We start from the raw sequence: 26435 nt of genomic DNA, 5'->3' as shown, positions 1-26435 counted from the left end.
TATTTACATTTCAGGCAGCAAAGACGACTTGATCAGGTTATTTCTGATATAAAATGAAGCGTGTGTAATATATTCATATGGCGCTCCAAGTGACGATCATTATGCCGCATCTTTCGTGAGATGCCACCGGGCAACGTGTCAGATTCCTGGTACGTTCCTGGCTCCCCGGGCTGCAGTGCGGTGCGGAGCTCTCAGGTTTCGTATATTAAATTGGGGTTTTCAACACCTCGGGCAGCCGGTGACACGACGCGATGAAAGAATCCGACGCGGCAGATTAATTGAAAGGGAAAAAAAAAAATACTGCCATGCAAGTCATTTAGTGTTTCTCATTAAGGGGGAAAAGCTGTTAACACAATGACACCCGTCCAGCAGCACGTCAACAGAATTTCCTGCATGTGACGATGAGTGTAATTGACCTCCAGGAATAATAATTATGCGGAGAATGAGGAATGGCCCTCGGATGATTCATGTGTGCGGCGTTCCCGTCTCCACTAATCTCCGCTGTCATTTTACCAGAGCGGCTGGCATAAAGGGAAACCCTGCCTAAATAGCCAAATACCAAGCAGTAACATATACTGTATAAAGGGAAAAGGCATAGGCTTACTCAGAGGGTGTGCCAGGCAGGGCTGGGACAAGGGGTGGGTAGGAGGGATGGCTGCCCTGGGCACTGTGGTATCATGTGAGGTGCAGAGACGACACAAGGAAATTGGGGAGGAGGGGATTTGTGTTAGGTGGGGGAATTTGGGGAGCAACGGAGGTAAGAATTGTTCTAGGTGGGGAAATTTGGGGGGGGGTGCTTTGGAAGGTGATTTGTGGGGAATTTGTGTTGGGAGGGAGGACGGGGAGGAGGATTTGTGCTAGAAGAGGTGACATGGTGGAGGGGACTTGTGCTAGGTGGGGATTTTTTTTTGGGGGGGGGGGGGTTGTGCTAGTAGGGATGATTTAGAGCAGGGGTGGCGAACAAGTTCGACAAAAGGAGCCAAAATTTTAAACTGTGAGAGTCGGAGAGCCACACCACGGCGGGGAAGATGCAGCTGAGGCGGGAGGGAGACACACGGGTCCCCACGCTCTCTGGCCCGTGCAGTGTTGGGAGATGGGAGACGTGATGATGCAGCCTGGGGCACAGATGGTACAGGCATAGCACAGATGGTATGGCATGGCACAGATGGTATGGCATGGCGCAGGTGGTATGGCATGGCACAGATGGTATGGCATGGCACAGGTGGTATGGCATGGCACAGATGGTACAGGCATAGCACAGATGGTATGGCATGGCACAGATGGTATGGCATGGCACAGATGGTACAGGCATAGCACAGATGGTATGGCATGGCACAGATGGTACAGGCATGGCACAGATGGTACTGGCATGGCACAGATGGTATGGCATGGCACAGATGGTACAGGCATGGCACAGATGGTATAGCATGGCACAGATGGTATGGCACAGATGGTATGGCATGCCACAGATGGTATAATAATGGCAAAGGTGATGGAATAGGCATGAGGAGGAGGAGGACTCACTTACCAGGCTGCTGACTGACTGGTTCCAGATGACCTCCTCACGCTGCGCCTGTGGCCTGGTCTGGATCCGAATGCGGTCTCTCTGCAGACTCCCGCTGAGTCCTGGTCTCCGTCCGCTCCGGTCCTCCTGGTGACTCGCGACGTCTTCTTCTCTCCGCTGCTGCGCACACTGTGCTCGGGCGGGAAGGAAGGCGGAAGATGATGTCCTACTGTGATTGGTCCAGGCTGGAGTCTGGACCAATCACAGCCCGGACATCATAAAAGTGGGAGTGTCCCGCTGAAGAGCGCCAATCGGCGCCCCTGCTGGTTTTTGACTCCACCCCCCATACCCAGGACACAGTACGGCGCCCGCCAATGGGCGAAAATTTTAAATTTTTTTTTTTAAATCTTATCTATTCTTCAATTGTTCCCACGGCACACCAGGCAACGTCCCGCGGCACACTAGTGTGCCGCGGAACAGTGGTTGAAAAACACTGCGCTAGACGAGCCACAGTATACCATAAGAGGCAAAGAGCCAAAGAGCCGCATTCAGTTCGAGAGCCGCGTGTTCGCCACCCCTGATTTAGAGGGTATTTGTGCTAGGAGGGGAAATTTGGAGGGGGGGAAGAGAGGATTTGAGCTGAGAGGGGGAATGGGGGGACAAAGATTTGTGCTGGGAGGAGGGGAAATTTATGCTTAGGGGTAAGAATGCAGATTAGTGCTCATTTTTTTTAGGGTGTGATTTTTGCTGACACATAATGCTTCTGCATTTTGGGGGGGGGGGGGTGCAGTTTGGCATGTTCACCCTGGGCTCTTAATGAATCAAGGACTGTGTGTGTTCCATTTCGAAATAATGCTGTTTTTGTTCAACTAAAGATTTTTTTAAAGAGTCATTGTAATCATTTGATGAAGATTTTTCTTTTGTTTGTTCACTTTGCCACAATTGAATCGAAAAAAAATTAGAAAGTTTTCGATTTGAACAATTCAAAATGTATCGGTTTGAACATTTTAAATTGAAAAAAACAAATCGGTAAATTCGAAGAAAATGCAAAAAAATACATAAAACGCATTCCGAATACGAATTCTGAATACGAATTGAACGAATTAACCAAATAAAACTAAATAACTAGATTACACATCTAAACAAAACAAAACAATTTTTTATCGTCACGCACATGTCTATTGCAAACCCAAATATTACCTTGCAATCATTACTGTCTTATACATAGCTTGGGCAGAGTAGATCTGTGGGAGGGGCCAGTAGGGACGAGACAAGGCCAGTCACCCTGGACAAGGAGAAAGCAACAGTGAGCGTTCTTTATTACACAAAGTTTCACACTGGATTTCTGTACAAATATAGAAGAAATACACAAGGATCCAAGGAAGAGAACACATTATGTACTTAGACAAGATTTGCTTTTACAGAAGCTTAGCCGTAAATGTAGGGATGGTGTAGGTATGGCACTTTAGAGCCTCAGGAAATGTGATAGGTAGTCAAGAAATGGATGTATGATTTATGCCCCTATAAAGCCTCAAGGTGCTCCTTAGATTTATGCCCCTATAAAGCCTCAAGGTGCTCCTTGGATTATGGGCCCAGCTATGCATATAAGCAGCAAAGAAGTCTTACACGTGTGGTATCCCCATACTGGGGAAGAGTAGTAGAATGTGTTTTGGAGTGAAGTTGTAAGTATGCCCATGTGTGTACCCATGCAAACATTTGCGGGGTAAGATAACCTTCATCCTCCACTGGTTAGGAGCAGACATTCTGATTTACCCTGTGTTCTCCCATAAAAGAAAACGGAGCCCAGCCTAGCTTTTCATGCCATGAAACCATGTCACTGGCAGCAAAGGAACACCAAACTGACCACAGTGCTCACCGAGGCACATAAGCAAGCAATCAGTCTTTAGCTTTCACTAGTCTGGAGCGGTCAAATCAGTCAGAGATGATTACTGATTGGTCAATTTAGGCTCCTGCATTTTGAACATTTCTCTTGGCTGATTTACTGTGTTAAATGTTGTGGAAGATTTGTTGGCGCTGTACAAGTTAATGACATCTGTGTATGTTTAAGGAGGAGCCCCCCATGTGTAATACAAAGCAGCGGTTCCAGTAAGAAAGTTTCAGTATTTATATAAAAATGCATTCAACGCATTTTGGGGGATTGGGGTACCTCCTCCTGCAGGGCCCTGGCTGATGTTGTATGCCATGGGCTTTGTGATAACTGGAGGTGGTGGCTGGGTTATTTCAATATTCTCCAATTTCCAGTTACATGTAGCACCCTCATAGAGTAGTGTAGATTATAAGGTAAATTTAATTTAATTTCCCGGTAATCAGTGGAGCAGGGGTTGATTCTTCAGGTCTGCTCTGTGTTTCACAGGTCACTGCTCTGATTACTTCCCCCTGTATTCCAGAGGATTCTGGAATTATACACTGCTCAAAAAAATGAAAGGAACACTTTGAAAACAGATCTCAATAGGGAAAAATATAATACTGCATATCTATACTGGTATGGACTGGGTAATGTGTTGGGATCTATACTGGTATGGACTGGGTAATGTGTTAGGATCTATACTGGTATGGACTGGGTAATGTGTTAGGATCTATACTGGTATGGGCTGGGTAATGTGTTAGGATCTATACTGGTATGGACTGGGTAATGTGTTAGGAAAGAAAGAATGCCACATCGTTTGATGGAAATGAAAATGATCACCCTACAGAGGGCTGAATTCAAAGACACCCCGAAAATCAAAGTGAAAAAATGATGTTAGTCCATTGTACTGAAATTTCATTGCAGCAACTCAGAATGGTCCTCAGTTGTTTGTATGGCCCCCACGTGCTTGTATGCATGGCTGACAATGTCGGGGCATGCTCCTAATGAGGCGATAGATGGTGTCCTGGGGTATTTCCTCCCAGATCTGGACTAGGGCATCACTGAGCTCCTGAACAGACTGAGGTGCAACCTGGCGGCGTCGGATGGACTGAAACATAATGTTCCATAGGTGTTCTATTGGATTTAGGTCAGGCGAGCGTGGGGGCCATTCATTGGTATCAATTCCTTCATCCTCCAGGAACTGGTTGCATACTGTCGCCACATGAGGCCGGGCATTGTCATGCACCAGGAGGAACCCAGAACCCACTGCACCAGCGTGGGGTCAGACAATGGGTCCAAGGATTTCATCCCGATACCTAATGGCAGTCAAGGTGCCATTGTCTAGCCTGTAGAGGTCTGTGCGTCCCTCCATGGATATGCCTCCCCAAACCATCACTGACCCACCACCAAACCGGTCATGTTGAACGATGTTACAGGCAGCATAATGTTCTCCACAGCTTCTCAGACCCTTTCACGTCTGTCACATGTGCTCAGGGCTAACCTGCTCTCCTCTGTGAAAAGCACAGGGTGCCAGTGGCAGACCTGCCAATTCTGGTGTTTAATGACAAATGCCAATTGTGCTCCACGGTGCCCGGCAGTGAGCACAGGGACCACTACTAGAGGATGTCGGGCCCTCAGACCACCCTCATGAAGTCTGTTTCTGATTGTTTCGTCAGAGACATTCACACCAGTGGCCTGCTGGAGGTAATTTTGTAGGGCTCTGGCAGTGCTCATCCTGTTCCTCCTTGCACAAAGGAGCAGATACCGGTCCTGCTGATGGGTTAAGGACCTTCTATGACCCTGTCCAGCTCTCCTAGAGTAACTTCCTGTCTCCTGGAATCTCCTCCATGCTCTTCAGACTGTGCTGGGAGACACGGCAAACCTTCTGGCAATGGCACATATTGATGTGCCATCCTGGATGAGTTTGACTACTTGTGTAACCTCTATAGGTTCCAGGTATCGCCTCATGCTACCACTAGTGACACTGACCCTAGCCAAAAACAAAACTAGTGAAAAACAGTCAGAAAAGAGGAGTAGGGAAAAAAATGTTAGTGAACTCCACCTGTAAAACCATTCCTGTTTTGGAGGCTGTTTCAATGTTGCCCATCTAGTGCACCTGTTGTTAATTTAATTAACACCAAAGCAGCTGAAACTGATCAACAACCTCCTCTGCTACTTATCTGACCAGATCAATATCCCAGGAGTTTAATAGACACAATGTTATGCTCTGATTAAAAGATGTTCCTTTATGTTTTTTGAGCTGTGTATTAGGAGGAAGAACAGAGTGGACAGCCTAAATATTTATGGAACTCTAGCCAATGTCTGGGGGAGTTTTCCCAGTAGGTGGTGGGAGAGCCCACAAATGGTCAGGGACCTGAGATAGGAGCAGCAGAGTTCCTAGGTTCAGTCCTGCTGGAAGAGACCCCTGTATAGGGGCTCTGCCTCAGGACAGGATTACTGGAGGTGCCATCTAGAATACATTGAGGTCCTAGCTAAGGCTTAAGCTCAGGGGCCTATTCACAAAGTCTAGTCCTGGTATTTATTTGGATCTGGGAAAAGCTCACTGGAGAGTTGGGGGCAAAGGTGTCCAGCTGTCCTATGGTGGTGTGAGTTCGTACTCTCTCAATGAAGAGTGCAGGGTGGATAGTGGAAGAAGGCAACCAATGATCCTGTGGCCGTGTGAGTTAATGACCCTGTTGCTGGAAGTTGGTGATTGTGTGCAGCGTTTGCACTTTGGAGAAAAGTCTTAATAGTCTGTCACCAATAGAGCTTCTATGGGACATTTTTGTGTAGCTCAGCAAGCTATAGAAGAGTCCTCAAAGTGTTCACTTCATCAGTTTTGGGGTATCCCATGCTCCATTCACCCTATCCAAGCTTATCTTTCCAATAAAAGCCTAAAAAGACACTCCTAGACTGTTCCTTCGAGCCAGTAGAGGAATGAAGAAAATGCTGTGTGCCTGACTGTGTGTGTTCACTAAGGGGAAAGGAAACAATTTAACCAAAGGCTCCTTCAGGGGGGCACGAATAACTTGCACACTGGCTCCAGTTATCATAGGGCTTACAGCTAATAGCACCACCCAGAGCCTTGAAGAAGGAAGTATCCCAATCCCCGGCTGCATTTTTATGTGAATACCAATAAAGTCTAGAACTAAACTACTAAGTTAAAAAACTCTTTGTACAAAATACACCCAACATTCACCAATGTCACTTTGTTAGAGAACCAGCACCATGACTGGTCTCATCCTGGAGTTGAGAAGCTGAGGTCCTTCACACAAGTTCAGCACTCCACCATGAATTAACCTCTAATTTAGAGTTCACTGGCATATACTGGTCCTCCAGCACTACCACACACACATTAACAGTATAAAATACTTCTATGGTATAGAAGTAGGGGGGGGGGAGATATTTTCCTATCCTCACCAGACTTACTGTCCTGTAATCCCATAACCAGCAAATTGTCTCATATAGGTAGGCACGATATTAGTGCCTCCTTCCTCAGCCTTTGTGTCGGTAGGCACATACAGTAACATCATTTTTAGATTGGTAGGTTCCTGGGGGTAGTTTGTTGGCCAGTACAGGACAATGTGTAGAATATCTGGTTGTCTATTCTGGTAGTCCTGACAGGAACTTTCACTTCCTGATTTCTTTGTTTTAGGTACATCAAGATTGGAGACAAGGAGTGTGAGTACAGTCCCAACTTCCGCCTCATCCTGCACACCAAGCTGGCCAATCCCCATTACCAACCAGAGATGCAAGCGCAGTGCACGCTCATCAACTTCACTGTCACCCGTGATGGCCTGGAGGACCAACTTCTGGCAGCTGTGGTCAGCATGGAACGACCCGATCTGGAAGAGCTTAAGGTAACCAAACCCATACCAACAACAATAGCAGATAACTTAAAGTGACATAAAAGTCTGGTTAAAAAAAATATATATATTATATCTAATACATACATTAAACATACATATAATGTAATTAGATACATTATAAAATAATACATATAGAAGTATGTATTCTTGACTCCGTCTCCGTCTCATGCTCCGTCTTGACTCCGTCTCATGCTCAAGCAGGAAGATGTCCAGCTAAGTTGCAAACCCTACACTTTTCCTCCTGGTCAGGAACCTTTCCCTGCTGCTAGTTCTGTCGCTAACAGATGGGGTACCTGTCACTACACTACCCACTCACAAAAGTGTGCTAAGCCTGGGAGCCAGGGCCTTGAATAGGCTGTATCTGACCCAAGATGGCTACTAGAGTCACATGGGGTGCATGCAATTGGATAACTTCCCCAGTGACCCTGGGAAACCATAGAGAAACCATGTTCCTCTTGGCTTCCTCAGACAAAAACAAAAGCAGAGAAGTGCCTCTAAGTCTGCTCCACCAAGAAGCTTGCCCTAGTGCCTTGGACATTTTTGGATTTACTATGGACTTTGTGACGGTACTCACCATCACTGGGAGTGAAAGACAGATACTTAATGGACACTGAGAAAATGGTTTAGATTGCTTCAAATGGGTTATGTGTTTACACTTATGATAATGTGTGTTGTACTTCAGTGTCAGAGACAGGCTATCCCTATTGTCTGTGTACTGAGGTGGGATGTGGATTCTGTCTGTCCCAGTGTTAATTGTTAATGAACTTACATATTGTTTCTGTCCAGATGGCTAGATAGTTCAGGTTAATTCTATGTATACAATTTCATCTGCATACAATAATGTAATCAGGCAACCCCTGACCTGTGTGTGGTAATCTGATCAGCAGGGGGATGTTCAGGCTGTATAAGAACTGTGTGACTGTTCAATAAAGGAGAAGGTTCCAGTACAAGCTAAGTTGTCAGCTAGCTTTGTATGGGGACGGCTGGAATATTTAATATCTATGTTCAAGACTAAAGGAAGCTGTATACCGCTTGAAGCCCACAAGCACAGTGTGGGTCACGGTTTGGTTACAGACTTATACCTTATAACTACATTTCTTGCATATTAGGTATTATGATCAAGCCTCTGCGCCTATAACCTCTTTGTCTTGGCTTCCTCTCCGGCTGCAATGCAGCTGCTGACAAGCGCCACCTGCAGAGGAGAAATTAGACTGCATCTGCCTACAGGCAGTGGTAGGTACCTTAATGGTCGAAATGCCACCCTTACAGTTTGCTAAAAGGATCATTGATGTCATGCCACTGACTCAGTCAAGTGGTATTGGCCCCAGAACTTGGTAGGGACCATCAAATGGGAAGCCAATCAGCCACAGCTTAAGGAATCCCTAGCAACCTCTGGAGGAACCCTAGGATTCCACAGAACCCTGGTTGAGAATGGCTGGATTGGAGCACGAGTGTCCCACCTAGAAACCCTGTAAAAGGTTTTCTAAATTTGGCCAAAGGGGTTAGAGAAACCTAAATTCAAGCACATTAGGTAGACTTTCAGCACAGCTGCAGTCATTCTTGAATAGCCCCTTTAGGAGGACGCATCCCTAACCACAAAATAAATTCTACTTATTTCCAGGAAAAAAGGATTATAATGAAGCGGCCTGATCTAATTAATGCAAAAGTTTTCCCATTTTATTTTTGGGCGAGTAAGATGAAAACTTTCTCAGCAGACAGCCGGACGGGGCTAATTTCTCTTTGTGCACGTCTCTTATCTGCGGTAATCAGGTGGCGGGCGGGGAGCTCAGGAGAGATAATGAATTATTCCTGTCACTGCTTCTTTATTTTTATTTTTTCATTTCAATACAAACACTTCCAGAAGGACAAGCCTGCAATCAGCCTTTGGAAGATGTTGCGATTAAGGCTCACGTACCAAACAGACTTGATTTAATGGGGAGAGATTCCGTCCGCTCGGCTCTCCTGATTTTATCGCGCTCTCTTTTCTTCTGCCTCTTCGTTTTGTCTCCTGCTAAAAGCTGATGAAAAGTTTCTTTTTCAGGAATCAGAATGCAGAGATGTTACACTGTAATTATACAAAGTGTTATAAATCACTCCATCGGCTTGTCAGTCTGCCGTCTACCTGATATGACATCTGACAGATCGCACTGCGCATATTAAAGACGGGCCCCGGCCAACAAGAGAGCGGAAGAAGCTCTTCCAGATGGCTGCTAACTTTTACAATCTCTGTTTAGATGCAGCCAGAAGTCAATTAAATTACCCTGATGAATTTAAGGGATTGTATTCTGCTCTGTCCATAACCTCTTCTTTATGGATCTGGTCAGCGCAGGATAAATGGATTTTTCTGATTTGTCTTAAATAAGGTCTTAAGTCATATAAAAAGAAGTATAAGTCAGACAGAAGTTGGATGGACATTTAACTCACAACCCTTACTTACCAGTAGGTGTGTCTTTTTAACAGCAGTTTCACTGGGTGTCAAATCTGGAATCCAATAGGCACCAGAGTTCGACCCAGTGCACTCAATAACAGACCTGGCCAGACATGCCCTATAATAACAGACCTGGCCAGACATGCCCTTTTCTCTGCTACATAAATCTATGTGAGGACACATGTGCTAAGGGGCAGGGGAGATCTGGGCCAGGGGGCAGGGGGGGGGGGCAATTGCCCCCCGGGGCAACTCTGATGCCCGTAAAATGGCTGCACCACTTCTGCCACAGACATGCCTAAAGGATTCCTGGTGAAGAGAAGTAAAAAGTCCCCACCGCTAACCTACTGAGTGTGGGATGTAGACAAGGACAGAGTGTAGGCCTCCCCCCCAGCATGGGTGATGTACACTGTATCTGAACAGAGGCTGGTTCCATTCTCCACTGGAGACTCTCCTCCCCCAGGCAGCCCCGACCAACTGCCCCCTGCTGGCCAGGTTGGGAACCTGGATTCGGCCGGTGAGTAGAGAGTACTTGGAGTAGAGCTTTAGCCTGGAATGGGGGGGTCAGGTGGAGGCCAGGAAGATGGAGAGTGACAAGGGGGCCGAATCGCTGCACTATGGGCCTCTGTATTGTAGTTGCCAGTCAGCCCCTGCTAAGGGGTGTGGCTGTTACTCAGCTCTGCCTACACAGAGCACTGCCTCTTGCACCTGAATGAGGTCTAATGTTCTAAAGCTAAAACTAAAGCTTAGTTGAAATTGCGTTAATAGATACAAGCAGGGCTGTTTTTGTTCTGCAAAGATTTGGTGCAGGACCCCCCCTCCCCTTTCTGATGCACCCTTCGTCTCGGCCCCCTACCCAAGCACCATGCCTTGGTTCCACCTCCTACCCACCTCCCGGTATTACCCCGTTTAGAGGTTACGGAACCAAGTATCATTTTGTGCTACTAAGGTATTTGTATGGAATTTGAAAGACCCAACCCCAGCAACTCAAAGCATGTTGCAAGTCCATACCTTGAAAATCCCCTTCTGATGTGTTCCACCCTGTCGTTTTTTTATGGAGTAACATTTTTGAAAGGAAGTGAAGTTATTGGTGTGCACCATTTTTTCCACTTGTATGGACCTTGGTCAGGAGTTTCATCATCAGTGGCTGCCCAATGGTGGACCCAGAAGAGACTGTGATCACAGGGGGTGCATGAACTTCACATGGCATGGGGAGGTGACCCTAGGGGTAAGTGTGTCATAATGGCAAAAGCATATCCACCCAGCAAGCAGAAAGTTACAATTTGTAAAATGCCTGAGTGGACTGAGGGTAGAAGGGTATTGAATTGCATGCCTGCACCATTCAGTTTACCAGACTGGCAAATCAGATGTACATTAAACTTTATTGTTATTTAATATTGAACTATCCTTCTTTGTATTCAGTCCAACCTGACCAAGCAGCAGAACGGCTTCAAGATCACCCTGAAGACCCTCGAAGACAACCTTCTGTCCCGTCTGTCTTCTGCCTCTGGGAATTTTCTGGGGGACACCGAGTTGGTGGAAAACCTGGAGATCACCAAGAGGACGGCAGCAGAAATCGAAGAGAAGGTAAGGCTTTAGATTAGCCTCAGCTTGGGCAGGCTGAATTCTGATTGGCTGCTATGGCTTCCCCTACCTTTTCTCAGGTAGTATGTGACCAGACTGCAATGGTGTTAATAGTACGGCTGTAATGACTAAAGGCTGCTGGCTGTATGAACGATTACATTGGTCTTTTCCTTTTAAAGCCTAACTCTGGTCAAAATTTAAAAATAAAAATAGCCATGTATGAGCAATAATCTATCTGTTTTCTGTGCATTTCACTAAATATTTGTGGAAAATACAGCAATATCCTATCACAAACTCACTGATTCGTTACATTGTAATAATTATTTCCTGTATTGGAGAATAGACATTTTTGCCCACTTATTACCTGCATGGGGACCAATCCCCTCACTGCCCCTTTGTAGTTTTCACTGCTGTTGCGCTACGTAAACCTTTTGGCGTAAAGAGTCTTCTGGGTGAGATTATTACAATGCCGCTATGTTAATGTTGCCCTGTTACTTGCCCTGCGATTCTGCCCATTGACAGGAATTTTGAGCTCTGGTAAAAATTGGTCAGAAATGGAAATCTAACTGTATTGGCAATTATGTTCAGCCAAACCATATCTGTTGGACACACAGGAATATCCTATCACCGTCATGGATCCCATTAATTGTAATAATAATTTCCTGTTTTGGGGACATGTTTGCCCACTCATCTGCATGGGGACCAGTCCCGTTACTGCTCTGATGTAGTTCTCACTGCTGTTGCCCTGACGTAAACCTTTTGGCGTAAAGAGTCTTGTAGGTGAGATTATTACAATGCTGTTATGTTAATCTTGCTTTGCCCCGTTACTCCGCCTACGATTCTGCTCAAGGACAGAAAGTACATTTCCATATTGTATGGCAAAAAAACATATTTGTGGGATATTCTATCAGTGTTTCCTTGCATTTTATGATTTATTTCCCATAGGGGGGGCTGGACACATTTACCCGTCTGTTATCTGCACAGGGACTGGTATTTTTGCTGCCCCCATTTAGTTCTCACTGCTGTTGCGCTGACATAAACCTGTCGACGTAAACAGTCTTATGAGCAGTATTATTGCCAAACCTCTACGTTATTCCTGCCTACCCTATTATTCTGCCCAAAAATCCACCCAATGGCAGGGAGCAATGGAGACATGGAGGACATGGAGCCTCAGACAACAGGAGGCCATGACAGGACACAGCTGCAGAGACCCTACTCTAGGCATCTATGTAAACCAGGGGTGCTCAAAGACAGGGAGCAATGGGGAGGAATGATGGGACATGGAGCCCCAGACAACAGAAGCCCATGACATGACACAGCTACAGAGACCCTCCTCCCAGGCATTTATGTAAACCAGGGGTGCGCACGCATTGGCCCGCAGGCCACATGTGGCCCCCGGAGCCCTATGATATGGCCCTCGTCCTTAAACCAGGGAAGAGCACTCCTATTTTGTCCTGCTGGTTTGGTGCGCTTTTTAAAAGCGCACCAAAACTTCTGAATGCAGGGGTTTTGGTTGGCTTTCAGAAAGTGCACCATGCCCGTAAAATATAGAATAGAAGTCTATGGCAAAGCGCAGCTAACTCACAGGTGCATATGCAGTGCAGGTAAACCGCAGTGCATTACTATGAAAGCAGCTTAATAGCAGAGTCAGGACAGTAAGGGTTTGTTTACATTTGCAGGTTGGGGGTTGGTAAAACCCCATAGTTGAGATGCCTTTTTACCCCCACCCCCCAACCACTGGTGTAGGGTCAGGGGTCACAATGGTGACCCCACCCCATGCTCCAGGGGGCCCTAGATGTCTGTTTTACACTTGGACAGGAGAGGCTGTGGGGGCAGCATATACAGGAACCGATCCACTCCATTTTCCTCCTGCAACCACTGAAAGACAGCTTCTCTTCCTCTCCCTCCAGCTGACATTCAGCTGCTGCAGGGGGAAATTGTTCATTATGCTATTCAAAATAAAAAATTCGGAACCATTTCATTGTGGCCCATGGCCAGTTACCCAAGTGGCCCTCGCTCTTTGGAAGGTTGACCACTCCTGATTTAAACGGTTGCTCTAAGACAGGGGTTTGCAAACTGTGGCCCATGGGCCGGATGTGGCCCTCTGCTTGCCTTTATGTGGCCCTCAGAGAACAAATTATTTTACTGATATGAGGCACTATTCCTTCCACTGACTCCAGTGATGGGGTACTATTCCTCCCACTGACACCAGTGATTGGACACTATTCCTCCACTGACTCCAGTAGACTCCAGTGATTGGGCACTATTCCTCCCACTGACACCAGTTCTGGGACACTATTCCTCCCTCTGGCACCAGTGATTGGGCGCTATTCCTCCCACTGACACCAGTGATGGGGTGCTATTCCTCCCACTGACACCAGTGATGGGGTGCTATTCCTCCCACTGACACCATTGATTGGGCGCTATTCCTCCCATTGACACCAGTGATTGGGCACTATTCCTCCCACTGACATCAGTGGACGGGCACTATTCCTCCCACTGGCACCAGTGATGGGGCACTATTCCTCCCACTGACACCAGTGATGGGGTACTATTCCTCCCACTGACTCCAGTGATGGGGCACTATTCCTCCCACTGACTCAAGTGATTGGGCACTATTCCTCCAGTGACTCCAGTGATTGGGCACTATTCCTCCCACTGACACCAGTGATTGGGCACTATTCTTCCCACTGACACCAGTTCTGGGGCACTATTCCTCCCACTGACACCAGTGATAGGGTGCTATTCCTCCCACTGACACCAGTGATGGGGTGCTATTCCTCCCACTAACACCAGTGATGGGGTGCTATTCCTCCCACTAACACCAGTGATGGGGTGCTATTCCTCCCACTGACACCAGTGATGGGGTGCTATTCCTCCCACTGACACCAGTGATGGGGTGCTATTCCTCCCACTGACACCAGTGATGGGGTGCTATTCCCCCCACTGACTCCATTGATTGGGCGCTATTTCTCCCACTGACACCAGTGATGGATCACTATTCCTCCCACTGATATCAACAATGTCATTTTTTTTACTCCCGCTGACCACCAAGCCTATGGCATGGTTTACTCTCACCGATACCAAGGCATTTCTTACTCCCACTGGCCACAGTCTGGCCCCCCTAAAGTTTGAAGGACAGTAGTAAACTGGCCCTTCGTTTCAAAAATTTGGAGACCCCTGATCTAAGATGATGTCACAGGTAGAAATGTACTTAATTTATTAATTCTAGAACTCGAAAATTTAAAAAACCTGTAGGAGATGGATTGTGGATGGGCAGAGATGTACAATATGAGACCAGAAGGCCCTAATCCCAGAGTTGGGCTTTAAATACCATGGTGGCTGCTATGTGCCTGCTGGTTTGTGCTCTGCGCTGGTCTATGGTGGTAAGGATGCTGGTGAGACATGACCCGACCACCTAATGTCTGGAGATATCTTAATGTTTAAACATTATATGTGCAATGTTGCCATCCCCATATACACAGGTTCGGTCTGACCGTTTTATCTTGCCTAGGTCCAAGAAGCCAAAGTGACGGAAGCCAAGCTGAATGAGGCACGAGAACACTACCGCCCGGCCGCTGCCCGCGCCTCTCTCCTCTACTTCATTATGAACGACCTCAATAAGATCCACCCCATGTATCAGTTTTCTCTGAAGGTCGGTGACTAATGACTCCAGTATAAGCTCCAACACATCCCGGTTATGTCTTTGTTTCATTTCTGCCAATCTCATGCCTCTGTCGGTTTCAGATTTTATGTACAGGAATTATAACTGAGACTTTCATATTGCTTTGCAGTAACTTGGCTCAACTTTTAATAACGGCAACTAAACCTTAAAGCAAGTAGCGTTATTACCGGTATTTGTGTATCTCCCTGTAGATCATCGCCTGTTCTGCCACAGAATTGCAATAGAAAAGCCAATATAATAAAAAAAACACCTCCAATTCATGACTTCAAAACATGTGAACCATTGCTTAGTTCATTCAGTATGATGTCGCAATCCTTTTTGGGAGCTGAAATCTGAAATCAGGCTTGCAACTGGCATGAGATTGATGTTCTTAGGTGGGTTGCAGGAGGGCCATGCAGGGGCTGACTGGCAACTTTCGGCCCAGGGGGCAAGTGCAATGCAGAGGCCAATGGTGCAGCGACTCCCACTCTCCCTCTTCCCAGCCTCCTTCTGAGCCCCATTCCAGGCTGAAGCTCCACTCCAGGTACTCTCTACCCACCGGCTGAATCCAGGGGGGCGGTTGGGGGGGAGCTGGGACAGCTCAGTTGGGGCTGACCAGGGGAGAGTCTTTAACCGGTTACCGACTGCTTACCGCATATTTACTGCGGCAGTGTGGCTCCCCTAGGCAAACCGATGTAGGCCTACGTCGGTCGGGTGCCTGCAGCTAGGAGGCGAGCGCGTGCCGCCGCCGGCGCGCTCCCAGCCCCCGCTCGTCAGCGGGGAAGCCGATGCAGTGGGCAGGCGGCTCTGATTGCCGCCTGACACCCGCGATCACTCCTTGCTGAGAGAGAAGAACGGTCAGTTGTTGTAAACACAGCTGACCGTTCTTCTCCCTGGAATGGTCACAGAGCCCCTGTGATCCTTCTATATAAGATCACAGGTCTCTATGATCATTTCACAAGCCACGCCCCCCCACAGTTAGAAACACACCCCTAGGTACACATTGAACCCCTTGATCACCCACAATGTTAACCCCTTCCCTGCCAGTGTCATTATTACAGGAACAGTGCATATTTTTAGCACTGATTACTGTAATAATGTCACTGGTCCCCCCAAAAGTGTCAAAATTGTCAGTCCGATCTGTCCGCCGCAATGTCGCAGTCCCGCAAAAAATCGCAGATCGCCGCCATTACTAGTAAAAAAAAAAACAATAAAAATGACATAAATCGTTCCCGTAGTTAGTAGACGCGATAACTTTTGCGCAAACCAATCAAAATACGCTTATTGCGATTTTTTTTTTTTTTTTACCAAAAATATGTAGCAGCAAACAAATTGGCCTAAGATGTTAAAAAATTTAGATTTTTAAATTTTTTTTTTTTTTTTTTGGGAATGTTATATAGCAGAATGTGAAAAATATTGTTTTTTTTTTTTTTCCTCATAATTGTCGCTATTTTTTGTTTATAGCGCAAAAAATAAAAATCGCACAGGTGATCAAATACCACCAAAAAAGCTCTATTTGTGGCAAAAAAAAAAGACATCATATTTTTTTTTTAAGGTACAGCGCCGCACGACCGCGCAATTGTCCGTTAAAGTAACGCAGTGCTGAATCGCAAAATATGGCCTGGTCATTAAGGGGGCAAATCCTTTCCGGTCCAGAAGCGCCTAGTGGGGCTGCTCTCTGTCCCCGTCTTCATCCCGCACTCAGTAGGTCAGCAGTGGGGACTTTTTACTTCTCTTCAACAAGAATAATTTTGGCATGTCTGTGGCAGAAGCAGTGCAGCCTTTTTTACAGGGCATCAGAGCAGCCAGAGGGGGCGATTGCCCCCCTGCCCCCTGGCCCTGTCCTCCCCTGGGGCCATGGCTCAGGACAAGCATCCCTGCAGCTGAATAACTGCTTTACATCGAAGAATGAGACTCCCTTTTCTCTGATCTTCTACTTATTTCTCTGAGCGCCAGCGTCTTGACACATTCCAACATTTTGGATAGTTCCACCTTTGCTGAGATGTCAGAGACGTTCTCCATGAGCTCTTATTAACCCTGAACAGAAGACAGTTGGAAACGTCAATTGTCATTCACTCCCGGTTTCTTGCTTTTCTCTTACAATTCTTCCTGTCGGGAGGGATGATGAAAATAAAACAATAGAAGGTAGCAAAATTTAGAAATGTTTTGTATTCTTTCTCTGAATATATATATATGTATGTTGGCTGAGAGGAGGGGTTTTGCTTTCCTGGAGGTCTTCGTCAATGCAGGTCTCCCCTCGAGTCTCCAGGTTAGACATGTGCAGCACGAAAAAAACGTGTTTAGTTTCGTTTCATTTCAATACGTTATTTACATAAATTTGTTTAATTGGTTTTCGGAATGAGTTTAGTTTATTTGAATTTGAATACAGAAAATTCAAATGGATTCGAATTGCATTTAAATTTTAATCAAATTGCATTTGAATCCAATTCCTTTCGAAATCCAATTTATTCTATTCGAAATTCTAATTTTGGAAGGTGGTTATATTCTTTCTTTTCCATTATATTCTATTGTTTTTTTTTCTATTCTATTCTTTTATTTTCTGTCCTTTTCTTTTTTTTTTTCTATTATATTCTATTTTTTTCTATTCTTTTATTTTCTGTCCTTTTCCTTTTTTTTTTTCTATTATATTCTATTCTTTTTTATTCAAATTCAAATGAATTCAAAATTCTCATTTCAGAAAGGAGTTATATTGTTATATACTTTCTATTCTATTATTTTCTATTGTTTACTCTATTCCATCCTATGCTTTTCTTTTCTATTTTGTTTTCCATTCTATTCTTTTGTATTCTATTCAATTATGAATTCTATTCAAAATTCAAATTTCGGAGGAAGGATACATTCTATTTTATTCTATTCTATTCTTTTACCTTTTCTTTTCTATGCTATTTTTTTTCTATTATATTCTATTCTTTTCTATTCAAATGCAAATTAATTCAAAATTCTCATTTCAGAAAGGAGTTATATTGTTCTATACTTGCTATTCTATTCTTTGCTATCGTTTATTCTATTCCACTCTATTCTTTTATTTTCTATTATTTTATTTTCCATTCTATTCTTTTGTATTCTATTAGATTTTAAATTCTATTTGAAATTCAAATTTTGGAGGAAGGATATATTTTCTATTTTATTCTATTCTTTTTTTTTTCTATGCTATTTTTTTCTATTATATTCTATTCAAATTCAAATTAATTCAAAATTCTCATTTCAGAAAGGAGTTATATTGTTCTATTCTTTCTATTCTGTTGTTTATTCTATTCCATCCTATGCTTTTCTTTTCTATTATTTTATTTTCCATTCTACACTTTTTGTATTCTATTCGATTATGAATTCTATTTGAATTATATTCTTTCTATTTTTTTCTATTCTATTCTTTTTTTTTTTTCTATGCTATTCTTTTTTTCTATTCTTTTCCATTGTATTCAAAGTTATTCAATTTGAATTTCGAATTCCAGAAGATGGTTATATTCTTTCTATTTTATTCTATTTTTCATTCTATTCTATTCCTCCTTTTTCTATTCTATTTTACTCTGTTATTTTATTTTCTATTCTGTTTTGTTCTGTTTTTCTCTATTCTTTTCTATTCTTTTATTTTCTATTCTATTTTTTCTAATTTTTTTTAAAATTCTGTTCAGTTTTACTCTATTATATTCTATTCTTTTATTTTCTATTCTGTTATATTATTTTCTTTTCATTTCCTTTATTTTCTGTTCTATTTTATTCGCTTTGGAAATTTGAATTAGATTCGAAAACTATTCAAATTAGAAAACAATTCAAATTCGATTTGAAAACTATTCAAATTTAGTTCGAAATGTTTTTTTGTTATTTTGGATTCATTTTAAATTCGTTACTATTGCAGTTCGAAAATACGGATACATCTGGATTTTCTAATAACAAAAAATTTCTCAGAATTTCAATTCGGAATGAAACGAACCGCACATGTCTAATCTATGTCATATATCAATAACCTGATGATATCGCCCCCTGTGGACTGTACCCCGATGCTGCACTTATGCCATGTTGGGAGCTGGTGTGTTGACTTATCTAACATGAATGCGGTCTGTTATCTCCCCCAGGCATTCAGCGTGGTCTTCCAGCAGGCAGTACAGAAGGCACCAGCAGATGAGGTCCTCAAACAGCGAGTGGCCAATCTCATAGACAGCATCACATTCTCTGTCTACCAGTACACAACGCGGGGATTGTTTGAGTGCGACAAGCTAACTTACACCGCGCAGTTGGCCTTCCAGGTACGATGGATGCCTATTACTACAGTGCTTATCCAAAATATCTATGTCATTCCAGGAAGGAGGGATTAACTGTTCACCCAATAAGGGAAATGGGAGTTTACTGTTCAACCAATAAGGAAATGAGGGATAACTGTTTTGCCAATGAAAAAATTAGGCTTGTATTCTATCAATGAGGAGATGTGGGTTAACTGTTCATCCAATGAGGAAATGAGGGTTAGTCGTTCAACCAATGCGAAAATGAGAGGTAACTCTTCAACCAATGAGAAAATGAGAAGTAAATCTTCAACCAATGAGAAAATGAGAGGTAACTCTTCAACCAATGCGAAAATGAGAGGTAACTCTTCAACCAATGAGAAAATGAGAGGTAACTCTTCAACCAATGAGAAAATGAGAGGTAACTGTTCAACCAATGAAGACATGAGGGTTAACTGCTCATCCAATGGGAAAATGAAGGTTCACTGTTTATCCAATGAGGAACACAAGGGTTCAACCAATAAAGGAAGGAGGGTTCAACTGTTCACCCAATGATGAAATGAGGGTCTGCTACTCTACCAATGAGGAAATGTGGGTTAATTGTTCATCCAATGGGAAAATGAGAGTTAGTTGTGTAACGAATGAGAAAATGAGAGGTAACTGTTAAACCAATGAAGAAATGTGGGTTAACCGCTCATCCAATGGTAAAAATTAAGGTTTACTGTTCAACCAATAAGGAAAATGAGGGCTAACTGTTCATCCAATGAAGAAATGAGGGTTAGTTGTTCAACCAATGAGAAAATGAGAGATAACTGTTCAACCAATGAAGAAAAGAGGGTTACTGCTCAACCAGAGGGGAAAATGAAGGTTCACGGTTTATCCAATAAGGAAAACGAGGGTTAACTGTTCATCCAATGAGGAAATGAGAGGTAACTGTTCAACCAATAAAGGAAGAAGGGTTTAAAGCGTTCACCCAATGATTGGCCAGGAGGAGAATCAGTGTGGCAATAGCGAATATCCATTCGCTATTGTCACACAACTGGGTGGGCTCAGGGCGCAGTGCCCTGCGCCCCGAGCCCACCCTTTTTTGAAGCCTATTAGAGCCTCTGGCTCTAATCACGGGCTTAAATTTTTTTTTTAAAAAACCCCATTGGAATCCATGCGTCCGGCTGGGGGGGGGGGGGGGGGGCGGCATTCCTGCACTCCCAATGGATGGGCCGCCACTGCTCACAACCCAAATCTCCAAAAGTTATCATTCTTAGCACCGCCCCCCCAACTAGAATATTACCTCAATTCCCCCTTCCAACACAAATCCTCTCCCCCCTCAATTTTCCTTTGGCAACCCCCCGCCCCTGGGTGTAATTTTCTATATGCCCTACAAAACTCCAAAGCTACGACTTTACATGCTTCAATATTCGGTATAGGACCTCAGTATGGGATCCCACTTAGCGGGTTGGGTATGATTCATGGAAAGCTTCTCTAATGCACAATTTTTTTTTTTACGGTTTTCTACATCTTTCAGATCCTGCTGATGAGCAAAGAGATAAACCCAACTGAATTAGACTTTCTTTTGCGGTACCCTGCCCAGCCCGGCCTCACAAGCCCGGTGGACTTCCTCTCCAACCAGTCCTGGGGTGGAATCAAGGTGAGTGTGGTCTTCAGCACCGTTTTCTTCATGTCTTTGCTGTGCGCTATTCATGTACCTGGCCTGCTCTCTACATGTCTGTCCCCTCTGGTGACTCTCAAGGACGTTTAATCTGGGACGTTGCTGATCACATGAGCGACTGCTATTCCAGCGGATGGTTTGATTGCTGGTTTCCTGGAAGAGGAGATGCCCTGGGGCCATAGATGAAGCCGCAGGCTTGCAATGACATTCTGTATCCTCCATAGGCACGTTTGATTACAGCTGTTTTGTTTTAACTCCATCCCTCTCTGTGCTGCTCGCTCGTCGTTCACATGTGAGCATCAGTTTGTTATAAAGTCTGCAGTGTGGTTAACGAAGGAAGTGATCGGTATTTCAGTATGTTTGCTCGGTTCCAAAACCACGAGGAAAAGGGCAGACGGAACCCAATGGCTCCCTTTTCCCTTAACCCCAATTCACTGCCAGGCCTGGACACATATAATCCAGTGCTGCCCGATTGTCTTCACACAGCTCCGGTACCATCGTCCCACCCGACCCTGCATGTCTCATTAAAGAGAACCTGTCACCTACAAATCATCACATAGGGGACTTTTTGTCCCTTATGTGATGAAAAAAAACGTAAAGCAAAAAAAATTTATTTTTTTTGCATAAAAATAAGGTTACACCCAAGCCCGGCGGGCAGTTGTAAACCGGTAAAGAGAACCTGTCACCTAAAAAAAATTTTTTTAAGGGGCTTGAGTGTGACCTTTTTTTTATTTTCATTTTTTCGCTTAACATTTTATTTTATTTTTTTTCATCACATAACGGACGAAAAAGTCCCCTATGTGATGAAAAAAAATAAAATAAAATGTTAAGCGAAAAAATTAAAATAAAAAAAAAAGGTCACACTCATGCCCCTAAAAAAAAAAAAAAAATGAGACTCCAACATGTACTCCAACATGAGACATGTATGCACGTTCGAAGGGTAAACACAGACATCAGGGGCTCTTACATGTGAAAACCTAGATTGTGGTACACACGCGTTACGACGATTTGCCTGGGAGCGGCTGCCTGCCGCGTACATCTGCGGCGGGCAGTCGTAAACTGGTTAAAGAGAACCTGTCACCTAAAAATCATCACATAAGGGACTTTTTCGTCCGTTATGTGATGAAAAAAAATAAAATAAAATGTTAAGCGAAAAAATTTAAATAAATAAAAAAAAGGTCACACTCAAGCTCCTAAAAAAAAAAAAAAAAAAAAAAAAAAAAAAAAAAAAAATTGAGACTCCCACCCCCACATGTATGCATGTTCGAAGGGTAAACACACACGTCAGGGGCGCTTACATGTGAAAACGTAGATTGCGGTACACGTTGCATATCGCCGCGCGCGCCAGAGTGAAAGCAATAATTCCAGCACCAAACCTTCTCTGTAACACTAAACTGATTACCTATAGGGGACATTTGAAGCGTCGCCTATAGAAAACATAGGGTACTGACGTTTGTCGCCATTTCTCGGGTGCACGCAATTTTTTTTTATTTTTGGGTGGATTTTCCCCCTTTAATGACCAGGTCATATTTTGCGATTCGGCACTGCGTTGCTTTAACTGACAATTGCGTGGTCGTGTGACGCTGTACCTAAATAAAATTGACGTCCTTTTTTTCACATAAATAGAGCTTTCTTTTTGGTGGTATTTGATCACCTGTGCGATTTTTTATTTTTTGCACTAAAAACAAAAAAAGAGCGATAATTCTGAAAAAAAAATATATATATTTTTCACATTCTGCTATACAACATTCCCCAAAAAAAATTTAAATTCTTAATTTTTTAACATTTTAGGCCAATTTGTTTTCTGCTATATATTTTTGTTAAAAAAAAATCTCATTAAGCGTATTTTGATTGGTTTGCGCAAAAGTTATCGCGTCTACTAAATACGGAAAGATTTATGTCATTTTTAGTGTTTTTTTTTTTTTACTAGTAATGGCGGCAATCTGCGATTTTTTTTTTTTTTGCGGGACTGCGACATTGCGGGCGGACAGATCGGACCCCTAACTGACATTTTTGACACTTTTGGGGGGACCAGTGATATTACTACAGTAATCAGTGATAAAAATATGCACTGTCACTGTAATAATGACACTGAGCTATGAGGGAGCGTCGGATATTATCCTGACAGGTGAAGTGACACCCTCCACCGGGGGGGGGGGCGGTACGCCTGACACCGGGGTCTCTACAATCTCGGAATGGTGAAGAGGACCGGTGGTGTAAACTTGCTGCATTCAGTCATTTTATGAAAGGATATTTTAAGAAAGCAGAGAACCTCATAAAGTATTGCTCCGCCGGGGGGGTCACGTGAGCGGCGTCCGGGAAAAATTCAGACAAGAAATTGATAAGTTCATTGATCAGGATTGATTTTGTTCAGATGACTCCGTTGCACGCCACCAATCTCTCCAATTCCAAACTAAGCTGATTCCGAACAAAATCAATCCTGATCAATGAACTTATCAATTTCTTGTCTGAATTTTTCCCGGACGCCGGTCACGTGACCCCCCCCCCCCCCCGGCAGAGTAAAACTTTATGAGGTTCTCTGCTTTCTTAAAATATCCTTTCATAAAATGACCGAATTCAGCAAGTTTACACCACCGGTCCTCTTCACCATTCCGAGATTGTAGAGACCCCGGTGTCAGACGTACCGGCCCCCCCGGGGGAGGGTGTCACTTCACCTGTCAGGATAATATCTGACGCTCCCACATAGCGTGTCGTCCATCCATCTCTGTGACAGCGTCTTATCAGCAGGAGACGAGAGGGTGGCGTGTCAGACTGCGGGGTGGCCGGGCGACGTAGAGAGATCTCTGAGACCGATAAATGGGAGATAAACAAGACAACGACTGCCGAGTGAGTCTTTGGGGATCAGTGTTGGCTGTGGGACTACAACTCCCAGCAACACGATATCTACACTACTACTACTCCATAAGTCATCGGCCCTCAATTTGGGGAAGCCAGTTATAGTGCCTTGAAAAAGTATTCATACCCCTTTTACGTTTTGTCATGTTACAACCAAAAATGTAAATGTTTTTTTGGGGGGATTTTATGTGATAGACCGACACAAAGTGCACATAATTGTGAAGTGGAAGGAAAATGATAAATGATTTTCAAAATGTTTTACAAATAAATATGTAAAAAGTGTGGCGTGCATTTGTATTCACCCCCCTTTACTCAGATAACCCTAACTAAAATCTAGTGGAACCAATAGCCTTCAGAAGGCACCTAATTAGTAAATAGAGTCCACCAGTGGTGGCCGGTGTATTGAGGACGCAGGGGCGCCGCCCCCACCCCCCCCCCCCATCCATGCGTCCGGTCCCCTAATCTGCATGCAGGGGTGCCGGACGCATGGAGCTTAATGGGTTTTTTTTTTTATTCTCCTGATTAGAGCCAGAGGCTCTAATAGGGTGATGAAAAGGGTGGAGCCTGCCCTGCGCCCCGAGCCCACCCATTGTGTGACAATAGCGAATGAAAATTCGCTATTGTCACACCGATCCTCCTCCTGGCCAATCAGGAAGCACATCCGATACGCGCTTCCTGATTGGCCGCAAGGCAAACCCCATGCCATGGGCCGAGGAGGAGGCGGGAGGACTGGAGGAGACGCGCCGCCGGTCACCGGGACTGAGGAGAAGCCGCTGCTGCTGCTCCAGGTAAGTAAGGGGGCACGCACGCTGATCTCTGCATTGGGGGCATGTACGCTGGTCACTGCATTGAAAGGGGGCACGCTGGTCACTATGCATTGAAAGGGGGCATGCTGGTCACTGTGCATTGAAAGGGGGCATGTACGCTGGTCACTGCATTGAAAAGGGGCATGTACGCTGGTCACTGCATTGAAAAGGGGCATGTATGCTGGTCACTGTGCATTGAAAGGGGGCATGTATGCTGGTCACTGTGCATTGAAAGGGGGCATGTACGCTGGTCACTGCATTGAAAAGGGGCATGTATGCTGGTCACTGCATTGAAAGGGTGCATGTATGCTGGTCACTGCATTGAAAGGGGGCATGTATGCTGGTCACTGCATTGAAAGGGGGCACGCTGGTCACTGCATTGAAAGGGGGCACACTGGTCACTGTGCATTGAAAGGGGGCACGCTGGTCACTGTGCATTGAAAGAGGGCACGCTGGTCTCTCTGTATTGAAAGGGGGCACGCTGGTCTCTTTGCATTCAAAGGAGGCACGCTGGTCTCTCTGCATTGAAAGGGGGCACGCTGGTCACTCTGCATTGAAAGGGGGCACACTGGTCTCTCTGTATTGAAAGGGGGCACGCTGGTCTCTTTGCATTCAAAGGAGGCACGCTGGTCTCTCTGCATTGAAAGGGGGCACGCTGGTCACTCTGCATTGAAGGAGGCACACTATACCTTGATTACTGAAGGCCCCTTTCACACTTTTGCGACCTCAAAGTCACGCAATTTTTTGTCAGCGTTTTTTGCCGCAAAGCAATGCCTATTACATTTTTCTGTTTGCGCCCCCCCCCCCCCCCCCAAAATTTTGAGCACCAGCCGCCACTGCTGCTGACTGGTAGAAGAAAGTTTGACAGGAGGGAGGGATTGCTGATCAGGAAGAAGATGAAGTGCTAATACATCCTCTTCCATCTAGTAGGATACAATTGGATTGTATGTGGTGGGTGCAGTGTCCTGCCCCTGTCCCACATCACTACGCTTTTCACAAGGAGGGATAGGACTGGATTGTGTATGATGGGTTTTGGGCTCTACCATCTATCCAACATCCCTTCCGAAGGAGGAGAGGAATTGAGTTGCAGAAATAAGGAAATATTTGGTTTAAATATGTGTGTCTGTCTACCAAGCTACCGGAGCAATGGGAGAAATCATTCTTTTTTTGAGCAGTTGAGTTTTCCTCAAAGTGAAGAGCTTCTCAAACATCTGCATCAAACAATCCAAAGAGGAGTATAGGCCCTAGCCATTGTGCAAGGGGCTGCTACCAATCTCTGGAGGAACCCTAGAGTCCAATTGAACCCTTGTTGAAGATGTCTGGTATATTCCCAAATAGAAACAAAATGTCAGAGAGTTGACAGAAAATAATAAGTTTATAGTTCAGTTTTCTCAAAAGTGAAGATTTGCCCAAAAACTGGGGTCAAACAAGCCAAAGAGAAGGAGTTTAGGGTTCCTCCAATGGTTGGTAAGGTTCCTTAAACAATGGATGGGGCCTAGAGTCCAATGGAACCCTTGTTGAAGATGTCTGGTATAGATATTCCCAAATAGAAACAATATGTCAGAGATTTGACTGAAAATAACATGTTTATAGTTCAGTTTTCTCAAAAGTGAAGATTTGCTCAAACACTGGGGTCAAACAAGCCAAAGAGAAGGAGTTTAGGCCCCCATCCATTGCTTAAGGAACCTTACCAACCTTTGGAGGAATCCTAGAGTCCACTGGAACCCTGGTTGAGGATGGCTGGTATAGAAAAAATACGTCAGAGAATTGACTGAAAATAAGAAGTTTATGGTTCAGTTTTCTCAAAAGTGAAGATTTGCCCAAACACTGGAGTCAAACAAGCCAAAGAGAAGAAGTTTAGGGTTCCTCCAAAGGTTGGTAAGGTTCCTTAAACAATGGATGGGGCCTAGAGTCCAATGGAACCCTTGTTGAAGATGTCTGGTATAGATTTTCCCA

General features: G+C 44.6%; 1 protein-coding gene across 1 annotated transcript in view; it reads left to right on the top strand.

The window, feature by feature from the left end:
- The window catches only part of DNAH9 (dynein axonemal heavy chain 9), a 346411-nt gene that overhangs the window by 270612 nt on the left and 49364 nt on the right, over window positions 1-26435 (top strand). Inside the window, exons 55-59 of the mRNA XM_082272319.1 lie at window positions 7027-7231; window positions 11088-11252; window positions 14764-14904; window positions 19008-19178; window positions 20674-20796. Of these exons, the coding sequence (XP_082128445.1) occupies window positions 7027-7231; window positions 11088-11252; window positions 14764-14904; window positions 19008-19178; window positions 20674-20796 (805 nt within the window). The remainder of the gene's footprint in view (window positions 1-7026; window positions 7232-11087; window positions 11253-14763; window positions 14905-19007; window positions 19179-20673; window positions 20797-26435) is intronic.

Source organism: Pelophylax lessonae (assembly GCF_965119305.1).
Source record: "Pelophylax lessonae genome assembly, chromosome: 11".
NCBI classification, from domain to species: Eukaryota; Metazoa; Chordata; class Amphibia; order Anura; family Ranidae; genus Pelophylax; species Pelophylax lessonae.
Note: the sequence above shows the minus strand (reverse complement) of the source record. Positions and strands in the feature narration are given on the sequence as shown.